The sequence below is a fragment of the Phragmites australis genome, chromosome 11, assembly GCF_958298935.1.
Source record: "Phragmites australis chromosome 11, lpPhrAust1.1, whole genome shotgun sequence".
Taxonomy (NCBI): Eukaryota; Viridiplantae; Streptophyta; class Magnoliopsida; order Poales; family Poaceae; genus Phragmites; species Phragmites australis.
The window spans coordinates 30,738,507-30,754,667 of NC_084931.1; the positions used below are offsets into that span (position 1 = coordinate 30,738,507).

Here is a 16,161-nt window from a genome sequence, read left to right on the forward strand (position 1 = left end):
GCGTCACGCAGAAAAGTGGCTTGTGCGTGATCGCCGGCCGCAGGCAGGCGTGCAGATGGGCGGTATGGTACGGTGCGTCTACGACGCTGGGCGGTGGTCCAGCGACATCTCGCTCGAGTTGGAGTGCACCTCCATCATCCCCGTGCTGTCCGTCCGCAACTGCGCAATGCGCATGGCCGGGAGATGCATTTGCGTCGGTCGTGCATTCTGGCACGCGTCCACGAGACAGAAGTTGCCCTGCAGCTGTGAATACTGTTGGAGATTGTTTTCGATAATATATTTTTAAATTGATTGGTACCTTCAAGAATAGAGATTAATCACGAAACGAGACAAAACAATATATACAGATTCAGATATCTGATTGGAGTAATAACTTACGTCATGTGGAGGTGTTATTATCTTGTATCGATAATCTCAAGTACAAGCAAGGTAGCTAAGACTATTATAAGTAGTTGATTAGATCTAATCTGTGCTAGTGCTAAAGTTATCGAGTAACTTTTCTGTTGTTACCTTTCGTGTTGCTCGTTGTCCTCTTTTTTATTATTCTCCTTCAACCTTTCTTTCTTACATAGGGGTGAGGTAATGACTCATATTTAGCTGTAATCGATAGTGAGTTGTCTTTTTTGATGTCTAAGTAAATAGACATGTTTTGAATACAAGTTGTACTGGTTTGGATAACCAATCTAAATCTTTTCGATATGTACTTCTTCGATTTCGGATATAACAAGTACCGCTAATTTGATTCTATGATATTTAGAGCTATCAAATATACATCGTATATATCTATCCGTATAGGATACATTGCTTATACGTATGTACTCATAGTTATATATTTGACCAACACAGTAAGTGTGGTGTGATCCGGCCGCGTAAACTCGCGCAGCCGGAACCGGGCCGGCGCGCGACGCGGATAAGGCGGGCGGCCCTTGCGCACCTCGTGGATGATGGGTCAGCCGGGGCTGGGGGGCAAGCAGCGAGATGCGATGCGTGCGTTCCTCGGTCCGTGCACGTGTGGCAGCGCCCCGGTGCGAACTGGCCTCGAGTTTGGGGCTGTAGACGGCGCCGACGGCCGCGGCTGGGGGGAAACGCTGCGCCTTTTGCCGTTGCTGGTGCTCCGGGCGCGTGCTGCTGGTGGTCAGCGTCCGTTGATTGCCAGCCGCAACACCCTCCTCCGGAGACCGGATTTGTGTGTTTGAACTGGTCCTCGGAATTGCAAAGTGACTTTGCAAGGTTAAAAGCCCACGAGTAAGTCGGAACTCGGAATAGGAATAACTCCAGCCCAGCTTCTCTTTTTAGAAGAACTCCAGCCCAGTTGATCGCACTGGTCGGAAGTTCGGCGGATGCGGCCGGTGTGCCCGTTATACGAGTAGTCAGTCCAGAGCCCCAAGTCCAACGCGACCAGCCCGTGCCCGTGATGCATAAGTGTAATCAGGTCGGATACGAATGAATATTATTGATCCTGTATCTTATTTTATATATTTTTTTATTAGAATTAGAGTTCCATAAGATGATTATATATATATATAGTCTCGAACACGAATATGAATTAAATATATGACGAGTTAAATACAGACAATATTAATGATGAATATTTATTCGGATATTAAGTAAAAATAATAACCGTATATATCGCAAATGTTATGATTATTCGACCATTCAACGTATCTAAAACTCAACTATACTAGAAATCCAACTAGCAAATCAACAATATAATTCTATAGATAGAATTATATTAGAGCGAAATCGAAGAAGTTACGAATATCTAATATGTTGGCTGAATTTTCTATTAATTATTTGAATATATTAATAACTTCAAATGAAAAGGTATCACCTACAAACATGTAGATTTTGTGAGAGCTATAGTTTTCATACAAAGATCGTCTCTATCTAACTCCGTATGAAAAAGTTATAAGCTTCAGAAAATAGATTTGGATAGTTATCAGATAGTCTTCAGATATATCCGATTTTATTCTTAATATCCAATATCCGAAAGATATCTAGCTCTATACATCTGAATCCGATATCTAATATAACTATTCAAGATCCGATACAATATATGAGATTTCTTTCAAATATTCAAGATCCGATTAGCATTTAAAATGTTTTGGATGATCGGACGGGTAAAAAAAATCCAGTCCCTTTTTACCGGTAGATGCATCCATCGATCGTCTTTATCGTTTGCACGACTCACCAACGTCGCGTGGTAATCATTAGCGTTGAGGGCGTCTCCAACGAGGCCACCTCAGCTAACATAAATTGACCCAGAACCTGTATGATGGGCATTCAAATTTTGAACATAATGAAAAATTGGGCAAAGTTGATTACATCATATGATTTTCGAACCGTTGTGCAAACATGCCATTAAAATTCATTCTCTGCTAAAATGCAATATTTTGTTCTTACATCTTTTAGGATACTAATATATACCGTTTCATCCATTTTTCATGACATATGCATGATATGTAGACTATATAATGGATTTTTTTCTTAAAAATTTGGGCATTCAATTGAATGCCCTTGGTTGAATGGGGTCCGCCCCTGGCTATAATCTGCACACCTAAGCTTGTTCTTACGCTATTTGCCTTAGTAGAGTCTGCACAAAATATGACAACCAAATGATCCAACTGAGCCAATAACTAAAAACCTAAGCGACGTCAAGAATAAAAATTTCCAGAGCGATTGGTAACCGGTGATGACATGAGCCAGGCAAACAGGGGAACATGTCAGTGATGCAGTCCCATATTCCCATGGACGGCTAATAATAAAAAAAGGGACGAAACTACGTGTCGAAAACCATCAAGCTACTGGCTACATGCCCTGTTTGATCAGGTAGTTGCCGAGCCTCTCCACAACCATGTTGCACTGCCCGGGAGTCGTCGGCTCGTCGTAGATGCCAATGACGAGTGCCTGACCGGTCTTCTTCACGGTGAGGCCTCCCGATCCCTTGCAGTACCAAGCACGAACGGGCCGGGGCTCTCAGACTGGACGCGGGGAATACGGCAAGATAAAGCCATATAGAAACTGAGAGAAGCAATGCCACAGTCACCTTCTTGCCGCGGATGACAGCTTGGATGATCATATTATTTCGTCGGTCCAAGAAACAGGCCGGTCGGGAGGTGCCAGGCTGATCGAAATCCTTCATGATCTTGGCCATCTCCTCGGGCTTGAACTGCGCACCGCCCCGCACACAAAATTTCCCGAGAGATGTTAGCGCGCGCGATCGATCACACAACAAGAACGCCGTATCGCGGTATCGGTCAAGGACTACTCAGGCATTAACTGCCGCGGGGAACGCGGAGCTCTGAGCCCAAATGGTGCCGTCGTGGCCGATGATGACCGCGGAGGTGAGGTGGTGGCCCTCGATCTCTGATCTGCAGAGGGTGCCTTCTCCTCGGCTGTTACTGACGGTGACGAACTCCAGTTGCGATGCATGAAACGGGTGGCATATATAGATCGGAGAGTGGAAGAACGGATCCCGAAGTCGTCCCAGCCACCCGTTCATCTCTTCGCGCCCTTCGACTTCGCCATGTTTGGAGGGCTGCTTGCTTAGTACTCTGGCGGGAAAAAGTACTTTAATACCGATGAGTTGGTGCGCGTATATATCCATGATGCATGCTGGACTTGTGAACAGATAATATAGTAAGCCACACCTATTTTTATTCACAGAATATGATAAAAAAAGACTAAAAAATTAGATTCATTAATTTTGGATATCTCAATATTTATTTATAAATTTATCAATATTTAACACATTTATTTAATTATAAATAAAACAGTAGTACTTTTATGTATACATATAATTTTAATCTGTAGACGGCAATTATATGAACGTAACAAATTTTGTTTCATGCTTTTTAGTTTTCAATTATTTCGATATTTTTCTAAAATTTCTCAAAACTAAAAATTATATTATATGTTTAAATATATATACACACACGTATAAGTATATATATATATAGGACAAGTATAATATGTAGCTAGTTATAATATAGGTTATTCTGTAGCCAGGGTACGTGAGGCGTTCCGCGCCATTGTCCATGGCGCGGACCCCAGGAATGGCGCGCCCCGGGCTCAGGGGTCCGCGCCATGGACAATGGCGCGGGTGTTGGCCGTGTTCGCGCTACAATATCCGCGCCATTGTCCATGGCGCGGACCCCAAAGGCTCGGTACTGGAGGTGATGCTAGGGGTCCGCGCCATGGACAATGGCGCGGGTGTTGGCCGTGTTCGCGCTACAATATCCGCGCCATTGTCCATGGCGCGGACCCCACAGGCTCGGTAGTGGAGGTGACGGGAGGGTCCGTGCCATGGAAAATGGCGCGGGTGTTGACCGTGTTCGCGCTACAATATCCGCGCCATTGTCCATGGCGCGGACCCACTGCAGATCAAAATAGGAAAAAAATCTCACAATTTGAGCAAATGGGTTGGATCGGGTCATTCGGGTTGGGTCGGATGTGTGAGTTGAGTCCGGCCATAGAATAAGATATTCTATAGCTAGTTATATATAAATACATAATAACTCGCCCCCTTGACTTTCGATTCTTTGCTCTTTAATATATGTAATAGCCTAGCAGTCTAGTACTGTACAATGTGAATTGATAATAAAATCTTCAAAGTTTCGGTAGCCTTCACTTAAAAAATGAAGTTTTTTCGTTTCAAATAAAGTTTCAGTAACCGTTACTTAAAAAAATAAAGTTTTTTCGTTTAAAAAAAGATTCAGTAACCGTGCTGGACCTGGATTGATTTTTTTAGTGGAATCGGGACTTCATTAGCTCACAAAGTTCACAGTTTTTTTTTAAGAAAACTGAGAGGAGGATCATCATTGTATTAATAAAAAGAAAGCTTGACGGACTACATAAAAAGTTTAAACCACTCATATACAAAACAAAGTTTAGGGACTACGGATACTTCCCCAACCCCTAAAAGAGAGCCTACTCTAGCGCTAAAAGACATCCTAGATGGGGGTGTGACCACAAAACCTAGAGAGCGGCTTCATCATTGATAAACGGATGATCTGGACGGTGGCTTGCTCTCAATGATAAAAAATGCATCGATTCCGTACAAAGTTCACAGCTGCATCCATGAATCTAAGGAGGGGGATGAAAACCAAACATAGCGACCCACCCCAAGAGAACACGCATGACTAGCATGATTATGAGCATAGATCGTTGACATCCCTATTTTCATGGTGAAAGGAACACTCACGCCAATGTGGCGAGATGGTGGCACGGGGTTTCAACAACCATATTGAAGGAGCAAAGACATGTGACAAATGACGTCCTCATTTACATTTCATGGAATATATAAAAGGAAAGAAATCATCACATCTTTCGAAATTCGATAAGGACACTGAACCAAGTTGCAAACTAAACAGTATAAGACATCCTCCAAATGAGATGGGTGATCTTCTCAATGGGCTGATGGCCTTGTCCCTATGGTTTGATGCTCTGTTGTTTTAACTACATACCGTTTCATTTACCCCCGCTGTCTCCTTTTTCTTGTTGTGAGACCTAGGCTCTGAAACTCTTATAAATACTATTATAAATACTCTCCACTTCCTCTCTTAATTGATTCCGGCAGAGCTTTTGCCGTTGCGGCAAAAAATAGTGAAAGGAGCAGTCTTGGAATTCTCCCTCCTTTAGCTTGATTTCTTAGAGGATTGCAACATTAGTACACCGTGATGGCTATCACTGGAGAATCCGAGGCTATGGATATGCCAGTGAAGTAGGCATCTTGTACCAAATTCACGTCGGTGAAATACCTTAGAAACAATCATAAAGATGATTATTATATATATATATAATATTATTTGGTTTCTTGAATAATTATTATTTATTCGGTTCCTTAGATAATTATTTGGCCCTTAGATAATTGATTAATAAGTATGTAACTTGTTTATAAAGCTCTTTGTTTTATTATGATATCATCCTAAAATGACCTCTAGTCTTATATTATTATGAAGATAATAATAATTCATAGAATAGCACATGTATTGACTGATAATCATATTTCATATATCATAGATATGAAGGTATCAAATTAATAATATCAACACGTGTTAGAGAATATGGTGTTGGATAGACCCATCTTGATATACTGTTGAGATTGCTATATAATCTGCCATCAGTTGTAATCTCAAATGGTATACTTGTAGGATTTTTAGACTTAGATCGTCATTGATTACTAAGAATGCGTAATCACATATTTAGGGACTATCAAATGCTATGTCAAATGATATTTTGTGATTGGATAGTTAGAAGGGTACTTTTCGAATTTAACATGGAACATGTCGTGGGTAAGCACCGTGATTAATTCGCTTATAGCTACAGGTTTTTGTCATACAGTTAGTTAGAGATTCACGCAGTAACTCAGAGATTGTAGCTGAAAGTTGTATGCAACCATTCTTAGCATGCAAATACGTATGCTTCATCCACTTTGGTTGGCTCTGTACACTTGGGCTAGATATTTCTTTCGTTTATTGAAGTCTATCTCGATCTAGATTTATAATAGTGTCTCTAACTATTTATATCAGCTAGCTATATGAGAGATGTCATGCTAAATTTTTTACTATATGAACGAGAGAATGAATGAAGAGAGAGAAAACTAACTATAAGTCATTAGGTAGTCTACTCATTAAATAAAATGGTATTATAGTCTACTGCATGTGAGTCTAAATTAATTTTATAAATAATAGTATAATTATGCTATTAGAGAAGTTGGCTATTATATTATCTATTGATGACATATACAACTCTTATATATAGTATCTATCTGTATTATTGGAGATGTTGTAACGGTGACCGATGGCCGAGTGAGTGCGGACTGATCAACAGCAGATTTCTTCGTTCAGTGTTTCCAAAAATAACAAAGTTTGGCTAATCCTAATCTAGATCTTTTTGTTGGGCAACAAATTTTGCTAGCCTGAAATGACGTACAACTGGTATGGTAAGCCTAAACATGATAGAGATAAATGGGTTGAGTGAATTACTGTGACCCCAGTTAATCAAAGCAGAACCTTTGGATTACTGCAGGAATGGTTCAAGCAATCCCCTATGGGATGATTGGAACTTTTATTTGCTCGAACTTTTGAGGATTCTAAACATGAGGTTAAATTTTGTATCATTTCCTCTGAAAAGTTTGATGTGTTCTTTCTCTTTCTCTCAATACACATGTACCGTTTTGTCATGAGTTCAGAGTTCCTATGAAACTCTAGCTACCATGCTTTCCTTTAGCTAGGTTTTTCCTTTCCAGACAGGACCCTTACCGCGTTAAATCAACCCACTACAGTAGTATACAAACTTCTTTTTTAAGGAGGAAAATTCTGGTCCAATAGTAGCCCGACCCAGTTAGCCTTTTCGAGCTATACTCAGTCTAAACCTCTGGACAGAGCTATACTGGAAGGGCCAGGCTTGATTTCATACTGACTGTACTCGAACTCGATAGCAATCCCCCGGTTCCAAACTAGCTTGAGGTACGTACAAGTTCTCTGATAACGTGATAAGGCAGGTCGCTTCACGCCAACCAAATGTCCAAACGCGGCAACCAAGGACTGAGCAGCAACAGTCGCGAGCCATTTTGATCTGCAGAGTAGTATGCATAACTGCGTGCATGATTTACCGACTTGCAGGTGAGGAACCAGTTGCTTAGTTGAATATACCTTGCATGAGCTGAACTACGACACATGAAGACACAGATCTGGATAAGAAACCAGTTGAATATACAGCAGTATGGATCTGTATGTTATATATATATAGAAAAACTAGTCTATACTTTCAGAGTACATACTTCATCACTTAAACAGTTGTGCACATACAATAACATCACTTAAACATGCTTCATCACTTAGTACTGCTATGTATCATGTATAAAGACGTCACAAATTAAATAGTACATGCAATAACATCAGTTGCTACTACAGTACTTACCGGCTACATGCATGTCCTATGCTACATATACATGCATGTCGCGTGTGAGTATATATATCACGGCAAGCAGTGCATCCCGTCGAGCTAACGCGCTAGCTCGTACGTGCTGCTGTAATATGGTTGTTGGTGATCAGATCGATAGGGATCACACATCCATGTGTCAGGCGTAGAGCAGCGCACAGCTGGCGGCGCGGCTCAGCTTGTCGCCGCCGCATGCGGATGGAGGGGTGGTCGCGGTGGCGCCGCCGCCACCGCTCCGGTGCTGGTTGCTCTTGCGCGCGATGTCGCGCATAGAGCTGGCGAGGGACAGCTTGGGGTTGAGCCGCACGGTGGAGTTGAACCGCTCGCACAGCGCCGCGTGCGCCTCCACGGCGCCGGCCACGGTGAGCGCCGGCTCCCGTGCCTGCCGCTCCTTGACGGCCTCGGCGCACAGCCCGCACACCCACTTCCCCTGGAACCGCTCCCGCACGCGGCCGATGTACGTGGGCGTGCAATCCTCCGCCATCCCGCAGCACTCGCATCGCACGCTCAGCGCCTCCACGTCCAGCGGGTCCCCGCCCTCCGAGCCCGAGCGCTGCAGAGCACCAGGCGCAAACAGTACAAGGTTAGTTTCGACGTTCACGTCCGCCACCCGCAGGTTGCCCATGTCGTGTTCATGCTGCCTCCATGCAAGCATGCGCGCGTGTAGTCCATCGCGCATGCGTCGCACGACATTAAGAGAGGCATGCAGAACCATGGATGGAGAAGGAAGTGATCTGCAGGTGAATAACAATCATTACCGTGGGTTCCGCCTGTTTAGCTAGACTCCAGGGCATTATGGCCAAATTAAAGACTATCTCGTACCTTCCTTAAGCTACTTTCTAATCAAGTAGTTAGCCTGGTCAATAGATCACTCGTGCACACGGGCTGGCTAGCGAGGCCTCCCTCCAGGGCCTATTTATCGGCCACAGTGTAGATCTTTTCGTGCTGCCAAATGGGAGCTGGGATTGAAGCTGCACACACTTGCATGGAACCTGCTTTAGTCTCTTTCTCATCGGTTGCCGCTACTGTTTACTGGAGTAAGCCTCAGGTTAAATGCCAATCCATTGTCTGAGGGTCCGTCATTTGCATGCAAGCATGATGGTTAGTTATTACCGGAGTGACTTCTTGATTTGTGAGGTTAAGGTAGTGCTTAATTCTGCCATTTTGCAAGGCATGCGCACGCAGCAGCGAAAGCATGGCGGATCGATGATGTGCGTGGATCGAGCAGCGCCTGTGAGCGGCTCACGGGACGCCAATCGGCTGGGGGATTTTGCCATGACCACATGACACACCTCCATCGTGAGCACTTTTTTGTTTTATTTCATTTCTTTTCCTCTTTGAGGTCACTTGGCCGTCCTCGTTCATACGTGGCTCTGTAGCCTGTGCCTTCTCGAGACGACAAGTCTGCTTTTACCCGGCGGCGCTAGCTGGTTGACGTACGAAGAGCTATCTATCAGGAGTAGCCAGAGCTAGGAGCTGAGTGTCCCAACTCCTAAATCGAGGAGCTCCTGCAATTAGGAATAAGTTGCAGCACTATTCTTTCTTCTTACGCGGAACAGCAAAAGGCAAAAGGAAAGGTTTATTTGGTACAGATCTAGGATTAATTTTTAGAGTGAAATATATGAAAGCTCTGTTAACATTAATTTGTAATTTTAAACTTTTAAAATAATTTCGTGTAAGTGATTACTTAAAATGAATTAGATTTTAAGAGCAAAAAAAAATTAATTTATTATGGTTCACTTTCCCTAAAGAATCACTTCTCTGTAGAATTTACTCTAAAGAATTATTTAAAAATCACTTTCAATTATAAAATCACTTTACTAAATATTTCCTTCCAAAAACTTTAAATCAAAAGAAGTAGCCAGAGCTCCTAGCTAGGAGCTGAGTGTCCCAGCTCCTAAATCGAGGAGCTCCTGCAATTAGGAATAAGTAGCAGGACTGTTCTTTCTTATTACGCGGATCAGCAAAGGGCAAAAGGAAATCATAGTATTAGGGTTTATTTGGTACAATTCTCAGATCAATTCGTAGAGTGAAATTTATGAAAGCTCTGTTGACACCAATTTGTAATTTTTAATTTTTAAAGTGATTCCGTGTAAGTGATTATATAAAATAAATTAGATTTTAAAGCTGAAAAAACAAACTTACTATGATTCATTTTCGCTACAGAATCACTTTCCTATAGAATTTACTTTAAAAAATTATTTAAAAAATCACTTTACTAAAGATTGTACTGTTTCATAGCGTAATTAAAGGAGCACAAACTTTTATGTAAAGACTCGATACATGACCTTTTTTAAAAAAGAAAATAGTCAGAGAAATTGCATTAATGTCCGATATTACAATTAATTCGCCTAAACTATTAGGTGTTACGTACCTACCTATATATACTCACAGCCCTGTTCATTCAAATTAATCCAGCCACTATTTTTTTCTGTATTAATTTTATTTTGTTGAATTAACTTTAGGATTCAAATGACAAACCGTAAGAAATACATGATTTCCACTGGAGATATTATTAGTACTGTATAAATGAATAATTTTAGTTAGCGAATATGGAGTGATATATTACCTCAGTGGAGATAAAAAAAAATTGCTGCTTTTTGAAATATTAGCCAATCTTGATGTTCGTGTGCATAAATAAATGTGAGAAAATGCTTCAGTGTTGTTTCAAATTTTAAAGAATTTTAAAGTAAATTAAATGGCTAATTTTCACATGAGGAATTTTTTTTTTTGCGTAGTAGTTTGGTAAAGAAACTCTAATTATCACACCTTCAATACTAATACAAATATTTAAATATGTTCGTTTTAAATTAGTACAGCCCTCCCAATGATTTTCTTCAAGCTCCCTGAAACTTTGTAGATTCCTTTTACGTGGTAAATAGTGGTGGATGTTTGGGCTCAGTTTGATTGCTGTATAAAGTGGATAAATTAGGGTATAAAATGGAGACTTTGTGGTGCAGCTATTATACTGTATGCGTAGATATATTAAGACCATATCCAGTTTATGTGTTCCATATCTATCGGACTGATCATATTTACATGCTAAGATGATGAAAAATCGGAAATTCGCATGAGCAAAAAGCTGTTTTGAAGTGGAGACATCTAAAAGGACATGAGTGAAAAGGCAATACCACTTCTAATAAAGCTAGAGGCCTTTGCAGTGTACCGGTCATGGCCCTTTGGTCTGGTCAAGATTATGTTGAATGGATGGCTAAAGGTAAAAAGTGGTTAACTTTAATTAGGTGTCACACAAGTGAGACATATGTGTATTTGTCATGACATTAAAGATAGAATTTGCCTCTTCTTTATAACGGGAGAGATATCTCTAGATTCCTCAATATGTTTAGATTAGAAAGTGCATGCCTATATCAATATAGTTAAAGACTTAATCATAAGTTGAGTAATCCGCTATAAGATTGAGTGGATGGTCAAGCTATCATAAGTATGTCACATGTTTCGTCTTGAGTTTGACTGGTATTGTGAGGCAACGAAATGGGTGCATGCATATATTAGGTTCAATCGATATGATATTTATGTATATTCGAGAGTTAATAAGTTCTGCTAGGACCACTATTAATTTTGGCTCAAAAAGGATTTTCGAGTCATAGTTGTTATATATGAACATAACGGTTTATATACTTAATGGGTTGAAACAGGATATATGGATTTGATCCTTAAGAGAGTTTAAACAGATTATGATCTGTGAAGGACTAGTCCTAATGGGATTTCAATGTGGGTGCCTATAGCGGTAGAATTTTTTTTATTTTACGCTAGTATAGTCTACCTGTTCCCTATTCATTCATGGCTTCATTGCACGCCTGAGCCTCCAAAACTGTAGGATCAGACACACCACCAAAAACCACAGCAGTGGCAAAGGAAGATGCCCTCATGACTTCTGCGTACAGCTCCCACTGCACCTGTGTGTCCTGATTTTGCTAGCGAGGCATCAACATTTATCTTCAGTGTCCTTCGGTGGTGGTATCCACCGGCCAAAGCTACCTCCGTTCTTCGCCTGCTTAGCTGAAAATTTCATTGGTTTTGTATTCAATGTTTGGCTCGTCATACGTAAATCCTCAATAAATCCTGAACAGAAAGATAAGTATACATTGTGCTGTAGAATTCCCCTTCATGTATAGCTTTCCTTCTTGCCCACCATTTTGCCCAACAACATATGAGCAGACGACGAGCATCACGAGAAGGCAATGATTCAAGCCTGTAAAACACCCATTCCCTTGGATTCTGAATGGATGTTGTTGCAATAAATTCAGTGAGATTTCCATCCATCAGTGCCCAAACACATTTTGACATGGTGCAGCTCAAGAGTGCATGATCCCAAGAATCATCGCCCGCCCCACACAATTTGCAAGCACAAGTTGCCATGTTGCGCTGAGAACCTGGATTGATTTGAGACATACCATCGTGCAACAGGATCCTCGACGTACCAGTATGGGCCAAGTTATGGGCCTACTTCTAGTTAGATGCAAGCTTCTCCAAAAGCCCAAGCTAAGCCCTGCAAAAGGCCTGACAAAAAGAGCCTAGACTGACGAGCTTTTTTATTTTTATATTTTGAAAATCAAAAAATTATAAAACTAAATGTCTATTTGAAAAATTGCAAAAATAGAATATTATCACCCATGGGAAGGGTGACACCTTTAACAAAAATTAAAGATGCCACCCTTCCAATAGACGACAGGTTGAAAAATAAAAAATACACTACGTTTCGTTGCTCTCAAAATTCAAAACACTATAAAAATAGTCATGAAAAATTCTAAAAAAATATGTTGTAGAGGATGCTATAATATATATCTTAAAAAAATAATTCAAATAATTACTTTTACAATGAGAAACAAAAGACAAATTTTATTGTACACAATCTATTGTCTTTTATTTATTTAGTTTCTTATTGTACATATTATATTTTTATCTAATTTTTTTAGAGCTAGATCATAATATACTCTACAACATATATTTTTTTAAGATTTTTTCATAATTATTTCGATATTAATTTGAATTTTGAAAGCAATAGAATGTAATGTTTTTTAGTTCTTACCTATCACCTGTTGGAAAGGTGACACCTTCCGACGGGCAATATTAACCTATTTTTTAAATTTTTCGAACGGACTCCTCGTTTTGCAATTTTTTTACTTTGAAATAAAAAAAATCTGAGACTGACCATATGTGCAGAAACAATTCAAACTCTGGTCCACCTGTGCGTCTAGAAGACTAGTAGTGCACACCACACCACGACGCAAAGAGCGTCCAGCGTTTGACATGACGAGGACCATGTACCAGCCTGCGCCCAGCCTAACATCCGGATGGGGTCAGCCTAATCTCAGCCCATCTGACCTCGACCTAATTGTCGGCAGAATGGACTAGAATCTAGATACAGCGCTCGTTCTTCGGCCATGGAAACCGCACGGTTTCTGGGGAAAACGCTGAACCTGCAGTTCCAACCGTTTCCTTAGCTCCTCTGCAACCTTCTCTATGTCGTGCCGGTGTAGCTTGTGACAGAGCTCAAGACGAACAGAAAAGATGGCGTAACCTAATGCATGCTCCCGTTCTCATCTGCCTGTCATAGCCTCGTAGGCCCGTAGCGCATCTGATCTGAACTCTGTAAGCTTCCCTACCTGTGATGGAGAGGCTCTCTCTTCTTCTTTTTCCTCTTTTTTTCTCTTCTTTCTTTTCCTCCTTCTTTTCATCTTTTTCTCTTCTTCCTCTTATATGTCTAAAAATTAGAAGAGGAGTTTGAGCCCTCCCACTACCGAGCTAATTGATTTTTTGTTACTGTAAAAAGATAGTTTTGTTTGTTTATCACTGAGATGGACCTACATTTTATTAACATAAGTGGTATCATAATAAAAAAATCAATATTAACGCCTGGTGGATTGGTGGATCCACTGCTGACGGAGACTTCTTCGCCTACACAATATGCATTCCTGACATTCCCATTTCTTTTTTAAAATGAATAGATAAGAGATTTACGTTTACCTATTATATTAATTATGAAGAAGAGCCCTTACTGACCAAGTTATATACGGAGGAGTAAAGAAAAAGAGAATAGTTACATGCTTGGTAAAAATTGCATTAGATATTTTTCACCCGCAAACGTCCATGTTCGCAGCTCTTTTTTGATCATTTGGGCCAATGGCACCGCCGATAGCTCTTTTGGTAAATAAAAAATAAAAAAATAAAAAATAAAAAATCCTCGTGTTACTCTCGTTCCACAGTTTCCAACTTACTGGAATGACCAGGGTTCGAGTAGCTTTCTTAGGCACTGCAGTGGTAGAAGCAAGAGAGGTCCACCATTGTGATACCTGAGCAGTCGCGCGCCCAAGCCTATGGATGGATACTCGGCTAAGCACCTACTGCACAATCTCAGTCCATATTCGTCTGCTATATCTGCAACATCCGGATGGGGTCGGCCTAATCGCAGCCCATCTGACGTCGACCTAATTGTCGGCAGAATGGACTAGAATCTAGATACAGCGCTCGTTTCTGCGAGGATATGATGCGCCGTTTCAGCCGCATGTCGGCACAGGCGGCAAAAAAAGTGTTACGTGGCCAGCCCCTGCGCGCTAGCCTGCCTGAAGTCCAAAGCTTATCATGCATTTAGGCAGGGGCATATCTTCTGGAGGGCAGGGAGCTGGAGCCCCCCCCCCCCCACCCCAGGCTCCAAGTATGTCAGCCTCGGCGCCGGCAAAGAAAATCGTCATCCCGTCCGGCCGGCCGCGCCTGCTGAACTCCTACTACAGTGCTACTCGAGGAAGAAGGTGAGTGCGCCGGATGGGCCAGGCCAACTTCTGAATGGCTGAGTGCTGAACCAGTGAACCGTCTACCACATTGGGCCTTGACCTTACTCCAGCCCAACAAACCTGCATAACCAAATCTGCAGACTGCAGCCCACGGTAGCCCAAGTGCCCAGCATTCTCATCCCACACACAGACACAGCCTTCTCAAATCGAAAGCCCCAAGTCCCGACCAGCGACCGGCGAGACGCGAGCAGGAGGCGCGAGGCGGCGTGCAGAAGCGGGTGCGGGCACGGCGAGGGTCCGAGCCTCCGAGTGACCGAGTTCGAGGGGCGAGCGCGCAGGGCCGCAACCCACAGGTATTGAGTCTTTACAAGTTTTGTGTACTTAGAAGTTAGAATCATTTAGAGTTTAGATGAATTACCATTTCTAGCTATGCTTATAAATTTGCTATACTAGAAGCATTAGTAATCATAAAAATCACAAAATGGTTTGAATACACGGGAAGACGTCAAATGTTAGTGTCTTAAACTAAATTAGCGATATGGTTTATTCACTTTTCTCTTCTAATCTTCATAATGATTTGAAACTAAAATAAATTTCTATATCACTAATTTATCATGCGATTTGTTTAGATATCTCCTCACGAAGATAAAGAATATTAGACTATTGTCGCGATAGAAAAACATCTAGCTAAATTAGTGATATGCTCTCTTTGTTTTATGTATTTTGCATTTATTTTATCACTATATTTGTGTAAGAAACTTTTTTCAACTTTAAGCTAGACGATTACCGCTATATTTATGTAAGGTACTTTTTTTCAACTTTAAACTAGACGATTATTTATTAAGTACATTCAATATCCTTAAATTTATTAGCTGGATCCGCCTCTACATTTAGACGACGGCCAACACTTCCAATTGAGGGTGTGGAAGTTTGTCTCGGTTGAGCCATAGACCAAAGTTCTCAGCTTTTTCTCTTTTCCTCCCAAAAGACCAAAGTTCTCGACACATTATTGTGGAGACGATAAGTGGAATCCGAGACATTATTGTGGAGATGATCCGTGGAATCCCGCGATAGTTACGTACACCGCAAAAAGGGATAGGCCGGGGCCTTGGGACCATTTGATAACCACAGCTCGTGAAGCACCAGGACTCCACGACCTGGTACCTTACATCAGCTGTACTCTTGGTTGGTAAAAGGTCCGTAGCGCTCGGCCAAAAATGGTATAAACCGGCTGTGTTTTCCGGTTCATTCGCTTCGCCAAAACGGCCTAAAGCATGAGCCCACATGCCACCCAGCTCGGACCATTCTTGTCGCCGATTGGACCAGACTAGATGGTCCAAATCCACGTGCCGCCCACTATATATCTAGATTTTCCTCACATGCTACGACTCGGGTATTTGAGCGGCTTGCAGGGCGTCACGTAGAAATCTCAAGAAAACTTCACAGTTCTGAGCGTAATGTGTAT

At 41.6% G+C, this 16,161-nt stretch overlaps 2 protein-coding genes across 2 annotated transcripts; both read right to left on the bottom strand.

The window, feature by feature from the left end:
- Positions 1 to 2,808: 2,808 nt before the first annotated feature.
- LOC133885203 (profilin-like) lies at positions 2,809 to 7,896 on the bottom strand. The gene is made up of 4 exons (XM_062324876.1): positions 7,871 to 7,896; positions 3,284 to 3,364; positions 3,047 to 3,169; positions 2,809 to 2,943 (listed from the first exon to the last, which is right to left on the bottom strand). Exons 1-4 carry the CDS (start codon positions 7,889 to 7,891, stop codon positions 2,809 to 2,811), a joined length of 360 nt encoding a protein of 119 aa, XP_062180860.1. The 5' UTR covers positions 7,892 to 7,896.
- A 10-nt stretch (positions 7,897 to 7,906) lies between these two features.
- LOC133885202 (uncharacterized) lies at positions 7,907 to 8,748 on the bottom strand. The gene is made up of 2 exons (XM_062324875.1): positions 8,703 to 8,748; positions 7,907 to 8,497 (listed from the first exon to the last, which is right to left on the bottom strand). Exons 1-2 carry the CDS (start codon positions 8,736 to 8,738, stop codon positions 8,084 to 8,086), a joined length of 450 nt encoding a protein of 149 aa, XP_062180859.1. The 5' UTR covers positions 8,739 to 8,748; the 3' UTR covers positions 7,907 to 8,083.
- Between the last annotated feature and the right edge of the window lie 7,413 nt (positions 8,749 to 16,161).

What these genes read in the sequence shown, in the direction of transcription:
- LOC133885202 (XM_062324875.1), bottom strand. Translation starts at nt 8,738, where the DNA reads ATGCCCTGGAGTCTAGCTAAACAGGCGGAACCCACG. An exon ending in CTAAACAGGCGGAACCCACG is followed by an intron (nt 8,498 to 8,702) that starts GTAATGATTGTT and finishes GGTGCTCTGCAG; the next exon opens with CGCTCGGGCTCGGAGGGCGG.
- LOC133885203 (XM_062324876.1), bottom strand. Translation starts at nt 7,891, where the DNA reads ATGTACTATTTAATTTGTGAC. An exon ending in TGTACTATTTAATTTGTGAC is followed by an intron (nt 3,365 to 7,870) that starts GTCTTTATACAT and finishes TGCAGATCAGAG; the next exon opens with ATCGAGGGCCACCACCTCAC. An exon ending in AGAGCTCCGCGTTCCCCGCG is followed by an intron (nt 3,170 to 3,283) that starts GCAGTTAATGCC and finishes GGCGGTGCGCAG; the next exon opens with TTCAAGCCCGAGGAGATGGC.